Raw genomic sequence first — 16,347 nt, forward strand, 5'->3', positions numbered from 1 at the left:
ATGCGCCAACTTTTGAACTGTGGAGGGCTCAATTTCTCTCCATGTTTAATATAGAATATAGCTTATATGAAGTTGAAGGTATTCGGAAAAAGAAATTAGGCATGGAGATTTTGGGTCCGGTGGTGTCCTTTATGGATAAATGAGGTATTAGCTCGCGGAGATATCTGTACGATCTTATATACTTGCACTTTAACCCGTTCAGCGCGGCACGAATTTTCGCGCTGTGCTGAACGTTCTTAAAAACGGGTGTGGTCATGACAGAACGGTTCCGTCATGAGCACAGCTCAACAGGCGCTCATGACGGAACCGCTCCGTCATGAGCACCGAAGGGGTTAATGAACCTTATGTATTTGGTCTTGCTACCCTTTTCTATGTATCATCAAATGCTTTTTTAAGACGTCTTACTATATTTTAAACCATTGCTCTAATGTATTGTAACTTGTGGTAACTATCATGGATTAATAAAAAAACTTAAATAAAAAACAAATAAATTAAAAGTTTGCCCAGTAGGTATTTTATTAGGTATAACATACAAATGACTGGTGTGCAGCACTTTACAGACACCCGCATTATGAGTAATGTTACGGGGGTAAAACAAGGGGAGAATTTACATTAAATATTGTGTTAATTTTTTTTTTTTTCCTCCTGTTCACACAAGTCTGCTCTGGCGGTGTATGGCAGCGAGCTTAGCTGAAAAAACTGGTTCTTTGGAGTAATAGCAGTTATTCTGTGGAAAACTTCACAAAGGAAATCCACATTTTCTCCACTTTATGCTTATTTATGGAAGTTGGAAGTTCTTCCATGGAGGCCAGCCAGCTGCTACCTGGAAGCAGCAGTGGGGTGTGGTGGGGGAAGGGACAGGGGAAGGACGGGCGGGATTAAAAAAAAAATCACTTACTTCCCGGACGGAAATGTAATATAACCTGCATGGAGAACACAGTATGTGCGCGTTTAGGGTGGCCCGAGAAGACCGGCCAAGCGCTCTTGCTCTTGCTCATATAGAGAGTGCAAACCACTCTTCCCCCTGCTCTGAGAGCAGCCCCACCCCACAAAGATGCCACAATGGGGAAAACTAAAATGATAATAACCTCGAGTTATTATCATTTTAATATTCCTTTTTTTACACTGTAAAAAGTAGCGGGGCGACGTTCCTCCGACTTAGCGGAGGAGCCGCCACTGACTGGATTTTATAAACTGCATTCTTTGTTTTAACAGTTTATTAAGAATGGTAGATCCTATAGGTGGTAATTAAGACTAAAATAGCTTTCACACTGCTTTATTCTGCATAATGAGTGCAACATGACACAGTGCAACAATGTTTCGATATGTTGTATAACCTTTTTGCGAGGACCCCGCAAGCTTAAGGAGCGGTAGCGCAACCGCTTGAACCGAGTACCGGCTTCCCCCAAAGGCCTGCAGCTGTACCCTGCAACCATAGCCATGGAAAGAAAGGTGGTCATTGACAGTCTTGCTGGTGACCCATAGAGACCTCTTTACTATGGTCGTTTGACACTGTCTGGCTCTTGGGCCGGGCTTGGCGGGGGTGGGTGACCTTGCCTGTAGCATCGGAGGTGACCTTTGCGGATCCCTACCCGGGAGCACCATCAGGACTTATCCGGCTATCACCGGAGACATAGCAGACATTTTGTTTATGGTTTCATTCAGTTTAGGGTTCGGGTATTTGTAGGGGGGATACTCACTCCATTCTTACTACATGGCTGCGCTCAGAGTGATCCTCTCTTATGACCAGCCTGTTAGCGCCATGCAGCTCCTATGAACCAAGCAGCATTCACAACCACTCCTGGCCCTGCAGAAACGTCTTAGCCCTACTACACCTTCCCCCACAATTAGTTGAAAATCATCACTTTAAATGTGTAAGGGCCTAGCAGCCAGGCAATTACAAGGCATTTTGTCCTACTGGGAACACCCTGAAGGTGATATCTGCCTCTTACAGGAAACACACTAGATACCCATGACTGGCACAGATTGAAATCATGGCACTTTTCACAACAATACTTCTCCTCTAATCCTACCAAGACCGGTGGAGTGGCTATTCTTTCCTCCTGCTCCTTTAGGGGCACAGTGGAGTGCAAACTTGCAGAAATAGGAGTGTGACTGTTAGCATACCAGTTATATGTATGAGATCTGAACCTCACCGTGGCTTCCATATATGCCCTAAAGACAAACAAGAGCAATTTCTAAAATGGGACATAGCCAAGGTGATGGCATACTTCTAAGGGCTCTATTCTTATTCCAGGTCCTTCCTTTGGAGCCCCCAGTGGGCAGGCTTCAATCTCTACAGGGGAAAATCAACCGATTTGTCTGGGAGCGACGAAGACCACATATGATTCGCTAGCAGACTTCCCGCTCAACCCTGGAGGGTGGTCTGGGGTTCTCTAGCCTTTTGCATTACTACCAGGTGGTGCAACTCTGCTTCCTGGTCAAATTGAGCCGTACAGAATTGGAAAAATATTGGTATTTTATGGCTAGGGTGATAGCAGGAAAGCATCTCTGGAAGATCCCCTTTTTGTGAAGGCAGCAGAGAGCCTGGGAACTGTATTCCTCCCAAGTTACCAGAGCCACCTTTTGGCTATAAGACCCAGTCGCCACTCGAAAAGCCTGTTCTAATTCCAGTAACCACTGGCATCTATTTTAGGTAACACAGAGTTTACTCCGGGTCTACATCCTAACGCTTTTGCGACCTGGCAGGCAACTGGCTCCCGCTCTATCGGGAACATGTTTGACGCTGCAGGCCCCATCTCTTTTGAAAAGATCAAAACTGACTTTGGGTTGCCAGAGTCAGAGCTGCAGTGATACATGCAGGCACCTTTGCAGGGGAGCACAATGCCCACTCACATTGTTTGAAAAGTGGCTACTGTTCAAGGACAGCGACTGACGTCTCATCACTGAATTATACGTTCTGTTCCTGCAGCCCTGTGCTGAGGATAAAACCCCAGGGAAGAAAAAATGGCAACGTGAGCTGGGCTGGACTCTGATGACACATGAGGAAAGGGGGAGATTTACCACTGAGCATGACAAACTGTTCGAAACACTGCAAGTATGGAAACTGCTACTAAAGTTGCAACATACTGATGTCTCACACCTGCTGAACTCTACAGACACCCCCAGATGCAATACAGACTGCTGGGGTCTGTGTGGCTCCAGGGAAATTGCTTCACCCTCTCTGAGCCTGTCCAAAACTCACACGATACTGGAGCACTGTCTCGACTGACATTGACACATGCTTCGACTCACAGTTGCCATGCTTCCTGTCATACATTGTCATAGGCCTCCCCAACTCATTGACTTTTCCACCTAAATCTAGCATTGGACGGCATATTGGCCTGGCATTGGGAGCAGCACTCCTAGCCATTCTCTCGGACTGGGTCACAGAGAAGCTCCCTAAGCACATGGCATGGCTTCATATGATATGGCGTCTACTAGGTATGGAACGTCTGACTCTTGCACTGACTCATCAACTGGACATCTATCGAGAACTGTGGCAACCATATTTATCATTACTCTCTGATGGATTTTACAAATGGGCATGTCCTTGAAACCTGTGTCGGCTGTACTTCACTAGGCACAAACAGAAAGGGCAGACAAGCGGGGAATGGCACACGGGAACCTTATCAAGTCTAGGTGTGTTATATCAGAGTGAGTACAGCGAGGAATACGGAGGGATGGTTGGGGCAATGTTTTATAATTCTCTGCCATGCAGAACAGCATGTGTTGAGTTGGCTACATATGGTATTTCTGTACTATGTTGCATTGAAATAATGAAATACAATAAAATAGATTTGAACCATAAAATTACCAGATCAGGACTTTGAGTTGCCCTCTTGTGAGGCCCTATTTCTAAACATTTTTGTTCCGTTCTTCCAAATTGCCCCCTGCAAGTAAATCCAGCTTTATAATCATTGTGCCATTTTCCTGAACACACATGGTTGCACAGGGTTATGTTGTTTTATCTGTGATTCCTTTCCAGAAAATTCCAAGTCATAGAGTTTGATCAGAACCAGAAGCACCAGCATTTTTTCCCCCCACACTATTTCTTAAGTATCTTTCCCACAACTCTTCCAACATAATATTCCAGATGATCATAGAGGTGCACCCACTGTCTTGTCAGGGTAGCATGGTCAACTCATGTGTTATCTACTAACACTTTCACTCACTTGCAAGGACATTCAACCAAGGTATCAAAGAGAAAGGCCAAAGAATGCAAGGGGATCATCTGCACTCTACATAATTGACGTTTCATATAAATCGTACACTTCACAGTCTAGGTAAACATGCTACCACTTGTCTTAAACATTAATGTCACCATCCAATCCCCACAAGCACAAACAAGCCCAACGGAAACATGTGCCCTGAATCACAGCAATTTCATATCCATCTCACTCATAAAGAAACACACATCTCCCACAAACAAAACAATACACCATAGACTCAACAATGGTCAGTTTGAAGTCTGTTATGCAGTACCCTTTTTAGACAGAATTACCACACACATCTTTGTTGCATGTTTTATGTGACGGATCAGGTTTTTGTCCACCGCCATACACACATCCTTGACAAACATCTAATTTGATGGTACACTGTTTTTGGTGACCTGTTGAAGAACAGACTATTTTTTCAACTTGTTTCTCTATTTACGGGAAACATTAGCATTCCACACACCTTAAGAAGTTGTTAAAGCATATGGGGGGGGGAAACATAATGAAGGAAGTGACCCGATTAGGGCCACCCGGGTCACTCACAACCACCTCTCAGCTTTCCATACAAATGAAGTGTCGGTCAGACAGTAGAGAATACAAACCAAGTATATTTTAATCAGGTACATTCGAGCGGAGTCCAGTCTGGCCAGCCTTCTAGGATTACTGCAGAGGGACTGACTTCAGCAAGCATAGAGTAACATTATGTACAATTCAGAACCAATGAAGACACGCCTACAATGGAATTTTTTAGGCAGGGGCAGCTAAAACAAAGAAGTACAGAGTATAAGTTTTGATTCTGAGGCCGGGCACACGTTACCTTCAAACCAAGGTCATTCCAGCTGTGCCTGCCACAGGACACGTGAGAGCAGGCCTCTATCTAGTGGGAAAGGTATGTGCTAGCAAGAACATTGTATTCATTAGAAAAGCAAGGCTCAACCTTGGAGAAATAAACTCACCAGAAACCATTTCTCAAGCAGGCATACATTAGTTTAGTTCATGAGTCGAAATGAGCGCCAAAACACAAAATGGTGCAGCAAATGGTAACTTAACATAGAACAATGCAAGGCAATGTTAATAGAACATTTGTATTCCAACAATAAACAATAATGAATGGAGTTTAAATTACATACAATCTCAGGATCACGATAGTGGCTACTTGCTGTTGATGCTGTCAGTCTTCTACAAAGAGAAACTGTTAAAGATCCTGGACTGGGAAGATGTCTATCTTTCCCTCACACAGCATTATGATCTTAGATTGCTGTCCTTCTTTCTTGCAGATTTGATTTCTCATCTTTTCAAAGCTACAGGTGATCGCAGGGGGAGCATCGAAGGATGCAAGGTTTTGGAGTATGAGAGAATACAGGTCCCTGATTCTTACGATGGTCCACGACTCTCCTTTCCCCTGACTATCACTGACACCAATGCATTACTTCACGCCTTCAAGAACCAACGGGTAAGTTACGCTAGATTGCATTTTAAAAATTGACTTCACATGTCGTCATTGTTTTTTTATAATTTCTATAGCTGACAATTGGCTAGAATTGTGGCATTGCAGTTTTTTGATATCTCTAATGGTTCCAACGTTTCCACCACAGACCGGAGTCTGATTTGGGTTGTTGAGATGCACGGTCCGTTTTGAGTAAGATGGGTGTCAGAATTGATACTTTGTGAGTTTGATGGATTAGGCCAGGCTGCAGTACCAAACATCATGCATGGATCAGCTTGGTTAGTGAGCATGCCATTGCCCAGAAGATGTGAATGTCTGTTAGTGGAAAAAAAACTTGACAAGTAAGCTATAACACGTACTTGGTCGTGGTAATGGCTCAAAACTTGGATCTTGTCTTGTCAAAGAGTATATATCAATGAAAGCAATTAGTCCTGGTGGAGGCTTAAATAGCTTTGAAATTGCAAGAGGGAAGAAAAGAGTCAAATATTTTTTTGCAGGTTTAAGAGACAAATGTGCCTCCTAATCTTTTATATGGGTTTCTAAGATTGTCCTTTTCAAATAGAGTAGAGGAGAAAATTCTAAAACCATTATAATCTGTTCACCTGAGTTTCTCAGTACTTGCCCTTCGTATTGAACTCGGAATAGTAGGCTCTTGTTAAAATGGAGCTGGCTATCAATCACTCAGTATCAATGATAGAAGGGAGACTCTAGGTATCTAAGGGACCTGGGGTAATTATTATTATGAAACAACAATGGTCTCTAGGTAGAAAAGGTAACACAAAATGCTAAATAGCATATGCAAATTAAAACAATGATTTTAATATATAATAATCCATCCATAAATTACATTTCAAAAAGAAGTACTGCAGTGTCCTGTGAACAAAGTGACATGACTAGCGTGAGGGAAGTGCTCAGGCAAAGGTGTGATACGTGTGACAAGAAAGTCCCCATGTGTGAGGATTTGGGCGTATTATATGGTATGGTTTTCAGCTTTACAGTAGAATACACTTGAAAAAAATGTCTTTAGCCCAGTCAGGCTTTTGTGCACAACCTTAAGCTCAACCCTGGGTAGCAGTTGCTTTGAGCAGTAAAACCTGAACAAGGGAACAGTGTAAAGCCTTTAATAGTGTCAAACAACGAAATAAGAAAGCCACGCAACACGAAAGAAACAGGACACCAATTTATAAAAATAGATTATATTTTTATGGATTTTTGGAGCCCTGCTATGAGCAAAACCCCCTAGAGGGTACCAGACATACATATTTCATAGGTGTTATCACTTTGAATTCAATTGCAAACAAGCACTGGTAAATTTATGTTTGTAAACTTTTGAAAAGTTTATGAAAGTTAGTTCAACTACTCCAGCCTGACGTGGGTGACCAAATCTGCTAGGGAGAAGGTCTTGGGGACCAATGGAATAGATTTGAACAACAGTTACCTGGTCACCAGAGAATTGTCTAGTCTAGTTCCACACTTTACAGCACGGCTAGCATGGAGATCAATTGAGTGGTCCTAATGCTGAGAATACAGGAGATGAAATTGCTCAAGGATGCTGTTCGGTCGACGGAGGTACCTTTGCAGTTATTCCTCAGTCCACGGGTCATGTGTAATGACTTTGGCACAGAGGTCGGGGTCCCTCAAAGTTCTCTGTGAGACCACAGAATGCCAGCTGTGGCTGGGCTAAAGTTCTCTGCGGACAGTGATCCCCATGAAATCCTTTAGTGGGGGCTATAGTCCCTCTTGTGTGACGAATCTGGACTCCGATGACAGTCCCGGGTCCGACGGGCTTAGGTGCAACTTTTTGCCATTGAAGATTGGTCTCTTGGAGCATCCAGCAGCAGTCAGCGGCGATACCTCTGAAGTGGCTACTAACTTGCTGTTTGCGTTTCTTCAACTTTAATGTCTCTGGTGCTGTTCTAAGGGGCCACCAACTAACCTGTGGAGTCACTACTTTGGTATGGGGCACGACTTTCCCTCGAGCCAGGAGCCACAGGCTCAATCCTAACTTCGCTAGCCCAAGGTGCAGCAGGTGCAATCCAGAAGATGGTGCAGCCTTTCTTTTTGCAATCCTAGGGTCAGCAGGGCGATTCTTCTACCACTTCTGATGTGATCTGAGGTTCAGGGTACCATATTTATTTTGGGAAAGTGCTCTGAGAGGACAACGCTGTCCTTAGCCAATGAGCTACCAGTTCACCTTCCTCTTGGTGATGACATTTTGGCAATGTGTGGCATCTAGCAATCCCAGAGTGCACTATTCTGTCCCCTCTGAGGATGTTGGGACCCTTCCTCAGATGTCAGGAGCTTGGTATCCTACCATAGAGGTGTGGCTACCTGAGGGCTACACGCCAACGGGAAAACTGGTTTGGGTATTGGTCTTCCATCTCTGTCCCTGTCTCCACCTGCCTACCCAAACAAAATATATGTCCTCTGGAGTGTTATTGCCTTTTTCCAATCAGAGGCAGCTTTGCCTTTGATGCTCGCCTTTTTGGCTAACACCCTGAGTGGCTTCCTGCAAGAGAAAGGTGACACCGCTTCCTGCAGCGGGCTGCTATTGTTTCTAAGTCTGGGAGTCATTCACACCTGTTCTGTTGGCCAGTTGCATTACTTTAATAGTGACATTAAATTCGTCCTGGGTAACATGTGGGGTTTAATGCCACGATTAATTTGATACCTTACAATACCAAGTTAGGTAGTCCCATTCAGAAGTGAGCCAGGCTGAGGTGCCGGCTGGTAGCTCTGTATTTTCCATTGAGGCTACAAACTTTTCCACAGCAAAATGACAACTTGAGAGGTTTTGCCTCTATGACACATATAAACATACACGTCCTACTTAATAACGTACAGTTCCCTGCCTTAGGGCTCTATATGGCTTCCTTAGGGGAAACTTACATATACTGTGAAGAGAAATAGTGGCTTTGCCATTAATGACAATGGCAAAGTTGAAGTGGCAGTGTGACAACTGCCCTTCTAATCTACAGTGGCAGGCTGGGAATGATTTTGTACTTTGTCACACCCAAGGTTGTACAGTCAGTACTGCAGTCCTGGGTGGACACTCTGCCTTACCTGCCCATGGTACCATGAGTACAATGTACTAGGGACTTACTTATAAGTAAGTCAGCTTATGCCAACGGGAATAGCCAATCGACATACATTTTGTAAGGGGTTAGAACACTGGCACTGAGGTCTGGTTAGCAGGCCTCCGCGCCCTCTTAAAGTCCAAAAACCAACAGCTAGAATTCCAAATGGGGCAAAAAGTGGGGAGAAACCTACAAAAAGCCTGTTTCTTTACACCTTGATTGATGTTTCTTTGCCACAATGTAAGAATATCTTATAAAGCTATTTATTTCAAATAATATATTTATTAAATGTCCCTATACTTTCCAAAAGTGAGAGGTGGTGGAGCTCTCCACCACAACTAGTGAAAAGTCACCAGTAATAAATGTATACTCAGACATTCTATTGTCGGAGGCGTGGCTCCTTTATTTGAGAGCGTAGAGACATGTAAGTCAACATATAGATATACATCTCCACTCAAAGACTGTGAATAGCAAACAAGTGTAGAGTTACACCTAGGTGTAGGTGTACAAATACACAAGTTAAAATACACATGTATATTTATATTTACCTATGTGGATCAGGCCAATAGTTTTAACTATTCTGTACAAGATGTAGGTATTGTGGGTCATTTGGTGTGGTGTGAGTCGCAATGCAATGTTAAAAAATGATTTTCTTTTTAACTTGCTTGGAGGAAGTGCAGGAGGGCTGTGTTTTCATCTGTGTTTCTCATGATCCAGATAATTGGGACAATGCACCATTCTCTGGTACAATATTGTTAAGTGAATGCCCTCAGCTGTCTTATGGGTGACTTTGTGAATCATTTGTCCTCATCTTTGTTTTCAGAAGATGTTAATAACACACTTTGCTGCTAATTGTTTAGTTACTTCAGGGGATGAACATTGGTTAGATCCTAACACATGCATGGTATTGTACCACCAAGAAGCCACTGGTTAACGTGATCTGACAAATACCCTATAAAATAAAGCAAAAGGAAAGTGAATTTCAGATAGTTGGTAGAGGTTGAGAATAGAAAGACAGACTAGGCTTTCACGAATAAAGACATGTGTACTAGTTGGAGTATATAATATGGAAGACATTTTTTTCCCTCGGCTGCTTTTCGTTCTGCCTCTTCAAGCACGACCTCCCTCTATACTTCATTGTAGATAGCCTTTTAAATGTTCTTTTCATTAAGTCGGTGATGTTTGTGTAGTCTTAGTTTGCAGTACAACAATAATTAAAAAGACAGAGCAACTAAAATTAAAGGGAAGGTGTAAGGGAGTGGGTTATGATTAAGGTTAGACTAAGGGTTCGTTTTAGGATTGGAGTAAGGGTTAGGTTAATGGATAGGGTTAATTTAACATTAACTTAGATTTAGAGGTTAGGTTAATCTTGGTGTGGGAGTCTTGAAATGTTTAAGCAACAGTACTAATAAGAAGGATTGCATGCTAGGTAGTATGTGGTATCTCCTTGTAAAACGTCAGAAACTAAATGATGAACTGAAAAAAGGCTATTGTTAGGGTTAAGAAAAGTTAAACTGTTAGGGGTTAAGTTGAGGGTTAATGCAAATGTAGCAGTAAAAATCTGACTTGTTTTCCTTGCCTTTTTGTTTTTTCCCTAGACATATAGGCTATCAGCAACTCTTTTACCTTTACTTTTGTACCTACTTTAAAATCTACTTTTTTGTACTCTACTTTTTTTTTTTACATATATACACACATCATTGGTTTACAGAAAATTACTGATGTGCAACTTTCAACTTTGCCGGAAAAGCAATCAAGTTGTCACCCCGTTCATAAATTCCTTTATTCAAGGCTCCAGAGTTTTAATCTAGGGCATATATTTTCTGTGAATTCAAGTTTAAGTGACTGCTGGTATAAAGTAACATTCATTAGGATGTCTGTGTGTTTAGTTGGAGTTTGCCTGTTGTGACACTTGAATTTAGACTCCCCGTTTTTCAAAAACCATGAAGGTCCCACACTAGCCATTCATGTGGGAGAAGAAGACTGGGTGGCCCACTTTGAGAGGGTTTTTTGGCTCAGGGGAGAATGGAGTAGCAGAAGACTCACCTATATTCCTCCACATGAAACAGCATTTGACATTCTCTCTGGAAGAGCTACAATCTGACCTGGGTAAATGTATAGATGGGAAGGTCCCGGGCCCAGACGGGGTCCCAATTGATCTATTTTTAACTCATCAGGACCTCTGGGCCCTCCTACTCATGAACGTGCTAAATGCAATAGCAAAAACAGGCCCCCTACTGACATGTTCGAATAGTATAACAATCCCGATTTTTAAAAAGAGAGATAAGAAGAACGCTCAGAACTATTGACCAATTTCTTTATTGGACACAACAGCAAAATTAATGGGGCGACTTTTACTGCACAGGCTGGAGGAGTGGACCAGGGAGATAAACATAGTGATAGAAGCACAATATGGGTTTCAAGAAGGGAATGGTACAATTGTTCAGTGCCTAAACCTGAGCCTGACAATTGACAAGTACATTAGAGCTAAGGGGGGTCAAATCTTTTTGGCATTTATGGACCTCAGTGCCGCTTTTGATTCTGTTTTCCATACGAAACTATAGGACCTAATGGACACCATGGAGATCAATCCCGCTGTAATAATTTTTATTCGCCAATTATATGCCAGTGCTAAAGCAAAAATAGGGAATGCTCTCGCCCCTTTAAGATCATCAGGGGAGTAAGACAAGGGTGCATTCTTGCCGTCTTCCTATTTTTCATTTACACTAACTGGTTGGGGAAGCACTTAGGGGGTCAAGGAAGGATGTCCCCATTTCTGATGGCCGCAGCATATCAATACTGGATTTATGCAGATGACTCAGTCCTGATTGCTAGAACAGGTTTGGCCCTCGAGCACTTAATAAGGGACTATATAGCCTTTATGGCCTCATTAGATTTACAGGTTAATGAGTCGAAATCCTTTCTTCTTGCACCAAAGTTGCCAGTGGGCAAAAAAATGTCTTCCTTTCATAGTGGCACTCAGAATTTGGATCCAGTAGATTCATTTCCTTATCTTCGGGTCGTTTTTGATAAGCTACGGTCTTGGGCAACAATGGTTGACAATAGTGGCAATCACAGCCTTCACTAGAAGGCTGAGATTAAAACCCATTGAAACTATTAAAAAAATGTACAAAGCTAAAACAGTCTCCGCTGCCTCTTATGGGGCAGGCATTTGGGATATGGCATCCGTAAGCCTTCTCCAAAACCTGGAAGATAGTTTCTTTAAGGGTATTACCTCTCTCCCTAAGTCCTGAAACTATACTTGTCACCTAGAGTTAGGCGTGCCTTACCTGACTGACAGTATCAAGCTCGTTCCAATTGTGTTGTGGCATTCAGTATGGCGCAGGGACATGGTGAGCCTAACCCAATTGATTATAAAAATCTGCCTTAGATAAGACAACTGGCAAAAAATAGCCTGGTTATATTATGTGGGAAACCCCTAACCGACATTGGGCTCAAGAAATTGTTTGAGGACTCTAGTGCTTGCCAGAAAATCTCTAAGCTTGAACTTAAGTCCTCCTATTTGAAAAAGGACTCTTTTGATCGTTTTGAATCTAACCACCTAAAGAAACTGGTTATTCTGTACCAACACATACCCCCAATGTTAGAGGGAGGGTATTCTTATCTAGGAATTACAAATAATTCCCAGCACAGACACATCTTAATCAGATTTCAAATTAATTTAATTCCTCTGATGCTAGGTTTTCCTTTTAATAAATATACTCATTCCAACCTATCAGCCTGCCCTTGTGATATGGTATCAAAGCAGTCTGACCTCCACATTGTTTTATTTTGTGCTTGTTATAAATCTTCTCGAGCAAGGTATATTATTCCAATTTTTAAAAGATGTAATTTTAAACAATCTTGAGTAGCACAGTATTTTTTAAAATCCCTCCCAGATCCTTTTATATGTTGTTTAGTCACTATGTTTTTATAGACTTGTATGAACACTAGGATGACTCTGCACTTTAGTACTGTATGAAATTGACACAACTTCTAAGATTAAGAACTCTTACGTGGATGGTCTTTTGTGCACTTTATTGATTATGCTTGTGTCATTTCCCCTCTACTATTAGAACCAAATCACGTACCCATTTACCCTAGTTGTGGTGCTAACAGGCACAAGGGTACTACTGTCGTTGACTGATAAATGTATTTTGCTTATTTGCACTCTGCACTCTTGTACAAAAATGGATTTGGCCTTTATTTTTCTAATTGTTTTTATCTGAAGCTGCATTGTTATAGCTTTTAAAAATCATATGTGCTGCTAATGGTTTTACATGAATTTATGTTTCTGGTTTTGTATAAGTGAGTAATAGTTGTCTTCCTTTTTGTTTTGCTTTTATGGCTTTATTGTTAAATCCTAATAAAGATTTATGACTGTAGACTCCAATCTTTGACCGTTGGACCCTGGCCTAAGACCCCTCTTTGTCGACCATGTTCAGTAGTGGCTGGTATCGGGTGAAAGTGGCAAGGAAGTGTTTACGGAAAAGAACAAAAAAAGTGCTTAGTTGCTGATCGCTGCTCTTCTGCTGACTGCTCTGCACAGGCTGAGGATCCCAGACTCCCCTACAGCCAATCCCAGCGTTTCTCTCATGCTGGTACCACCATGAGAGAAGTCCTGGGATTGGCCTGAGCGGGCTTGTTTTCTACTCCAACGGGGACTGGGAGTCTGCGCCTGCTGTTCTCCCCACCCGGCAATGCAGCTCAGGCTGGGGAGATGTCAATGCGCATGTTGGTTTGGCTGTCCTGAGGCAGCTGGCCAAACCGACATGCACACTGACAGCAGTGCGCACCATTTCCCTCCGTGACTGTCATCTATTAGGCCGTGCCCCCAAGACACGAAGAAATATGTAATGCTAAAAAACCTGTTTATTATCATTGTATTCTTCAATTTTTTATGCTGCTGGCAGAGCAGTGTTTATTGTACCCTTCTGCTCTTTGTGTAACTCATTTTTCCCTTGTTTTTGTGCCCCTTTTGTCTTCTGTTCCACTCGTTTTTTGTGCCCCTCTGCCCTCTGTTCCACTCGTTTTTTTGTGCCCTTCTGCCTTCTGTGCCACTCGTTTTTCCCTCAATTTTGTGCCCCTTTTTCCTACTGTTACCTTTGTTGTCCCTCACCGCCCTCGCCGCTGCGTCCCCTGCGGCCCCACCCCCCCCAATGGCTCATCACTGCCCATTCGCTGCCCCCGCCTCCCAGCTGCTCCTCCCTCCCACCTCCCCATATATGCCGGCCGCTGCTCGCCGACTGCACGCCTAAGGCAAGCCCGTCTGCGGCCGTCTGCGCCTGGACCGCACCCAGCACCAGAACCCCTGGCCCCCGCACCCACCACGACGACCGCCGCCACTATGACTCCAGCACTCTGCATGCTCTCAACTCTGGACGAAGCCACACCTGCTTCAAGGCCGCCCCGAAACGCACACACGGCCCCTTCACCTGTCGGAACTGCAGCTACAACAGCCTCAGAGCCGACAGACCACCCGCCAAGAAAGACCCCAACCACCTCCGATGCATACTACTGAAACCCTGCTCTGCACGCAAGCATGCCGTCTAGCTCTGGGACCTGCTCGACACAACATCCCGGACGTCGCCTTCCTGACAGAGACCTGGTTTAACTACTCCTCCGCACCCGACATCGCCATAGCCATCCCGGAATGCTACAAGATCACCCGCAGAGACTGCACCAACGGAGTCAGAGGAGGAATCGCCATCTTCTACAAGAACAGCATCAGGGTCTCGACTAGTAGTCGACGCGCTCAGCACCGCCGAACACATGCATTTCCAGATCCACACAGACCCTAACTCCACCCTCAGAGGCACCCTCATCTACCGACCCCCTGGACCCTGCCCCCAGTTCAGCGACTCCATCGCCGACTTGATCAGCACACACGGCCTGACCTCCACCGACTACATCCTCCTCGGAGACCTGAACTTTCACCTTGAGAACAACAACGACAACAACTCCACAACCCTGATCGATAACCTCGCCAACATCGAACTGAAGCAACTCGTCACAACGCCCACCAACTCCGCCAGCCACACGCTCGACCCCGTCTTCTCCTCAAACCCGCACGTCTCCATCAACCACACCACCAAACTCCTCTGGGCCGACCACCGCTGCATCCACTTCGCCTTCCAGAAGCCCAACACACACCACCGCACCCAACGGATCCCCCGCCCCTGTTGAAGCAAAATCACAGAAGACCATCTACACGCAAACCTCGCTCTCAACCCACCCACCGAACCCTCCAACACCGACAACGTTGCCCACAGCCTCAGACGCTGGATCAAGGACTGCACCAACACCCTCGCCCCGCTGAAGAAACCACCCCACAGAGACACCAGCAAGAGGGCCAGCTGGTTCACATCAGAACTCCTAGCCTCCAAGCAAGCCTGCCGGAAACTAGAGAAGAAATGGCACAGTGAACAAACTCCGGACAGCCACACAGCATACAAGGATGCCATCCGCAACCACCACCACCTCATCAGGGCGGCCAAGAGGACCTCCTTCAAAGACCGCCTCGACAACAACGCACACAATAGCAAGGAGCTCTTCAACATCGTGAAGGAACTCTCCAACCCCAGCTCCAACACCACCGACATCCCGCCGTTGCAAGCCCTGTGCGACTCCCTTGTCACCTTCTTCCACCGCAAGATAGCAGACATCCACAACAGCTTCAACACCCAGACAGCCCCAACATACAGCAACACAACAGACCCTCCGCACACCATCGACCACGACCCCCTGCTAGCCTGGGCCAGCGTGAGCAACGATGACACCATCAAGACCATGCGCACAATCCACTCCAGCTCTCCGTCAGACCCATTCCTGCACCACGTCTTCAACAGAGCAAGCAGCTCCATTGCACCCCACCTGCGCAACGTCATCAATCTCTACCTCGAGACCGTGACCTTCCCAGAGATCTTGAAACACGCCGAGATCAACGCCCTACTCAAAAAACCTAAGGCAGACCCAAGAGACCTCAAGAACGTCCGGCCCATCTTTCTGATCCCCTTCCCAGCCAAGTTCATCAAGAAAACCATCAACAGACAGCTAACAAAGAAAACAGAATCCTGGACCCTTCCCAGTCAGGGTTCTGCAGCAACTACAGCACCGAGACTGCCCTCATCGCCGCCACCGATGACATCAGGACCCTGCTGGACAACAGCGAGACCGCAGCACTCATCCTCCTAGACCTCTCTGCTGCCTTCGACACTGTCTGCCACCGCACACTACACGCACGCCTCCACGCCGCATGGATCCAAGACAAGGATCTGGATTGGACCACCTCCTTCCTCTTTGGCAGAACCCAGAGTGTCCGCCTCCCCCCATTCCAAAGCCTCCGAGATCATCTGCGGCGTACCCCAGAGATCCTCCCTCAGCCCGACGCCATTCAAAATTTACATGGCCCCGCTCGCACACGTAGCCCGACAGCACAACATTAACATAATCTCCTACGCCGACGACACTCAGCTGAACCTCTCCCTCACCAAGGACCCCATCACCGCCAAAGCCAACCTCCACAAAGGAATGAAGGCCGTCGCCGACTGGATGAAGACCAGCCGTCTGAAGCTGAACTCGGACAAGACGGAGGTCCTCATACTCG

The 16,347-nt window shown here is 45.0% G+C and overlaps 1 protein-coding gene across 1 annotated transcript in view; it reads left to right on the plus strand.

Annotated features, from left to right (window-relative positions):
• The window catches only part of PPEF1 (protein phosphatase with EF-hand domain 1), a 387,937-nt gene that overhangs the window by 174,273 nt on the left and 197,317 nt on the right, over window positions 1-16,347 (plus strand). Inside the window, exon 4 of the mRNA XM_078656153.1 lies at window positions 5,495-5,670. Within this exon, the coding sequence (XP_078512279.1) occupies window positions 5,495-5,670 (176 nt within the window). The remainder of the gene's footprint in view (window positions 1-5,494; window positions 5,671-16,347) is intronic.

The sequence above is a fragment of the Lissotriton helveticus genome, chromosome 8, assembly GCF_964261635.1.
Source record: "Lissotriton helveticus chromosome 8, aLisHel1.1, whole genome shotgun sequence".
Classification (NCBI taxonomy): Eukaryota; Metazoa; Chordata; class Amphibia; order Caudata; family Salamandridae; genus Lissotriton; species Lissotriton helveticus.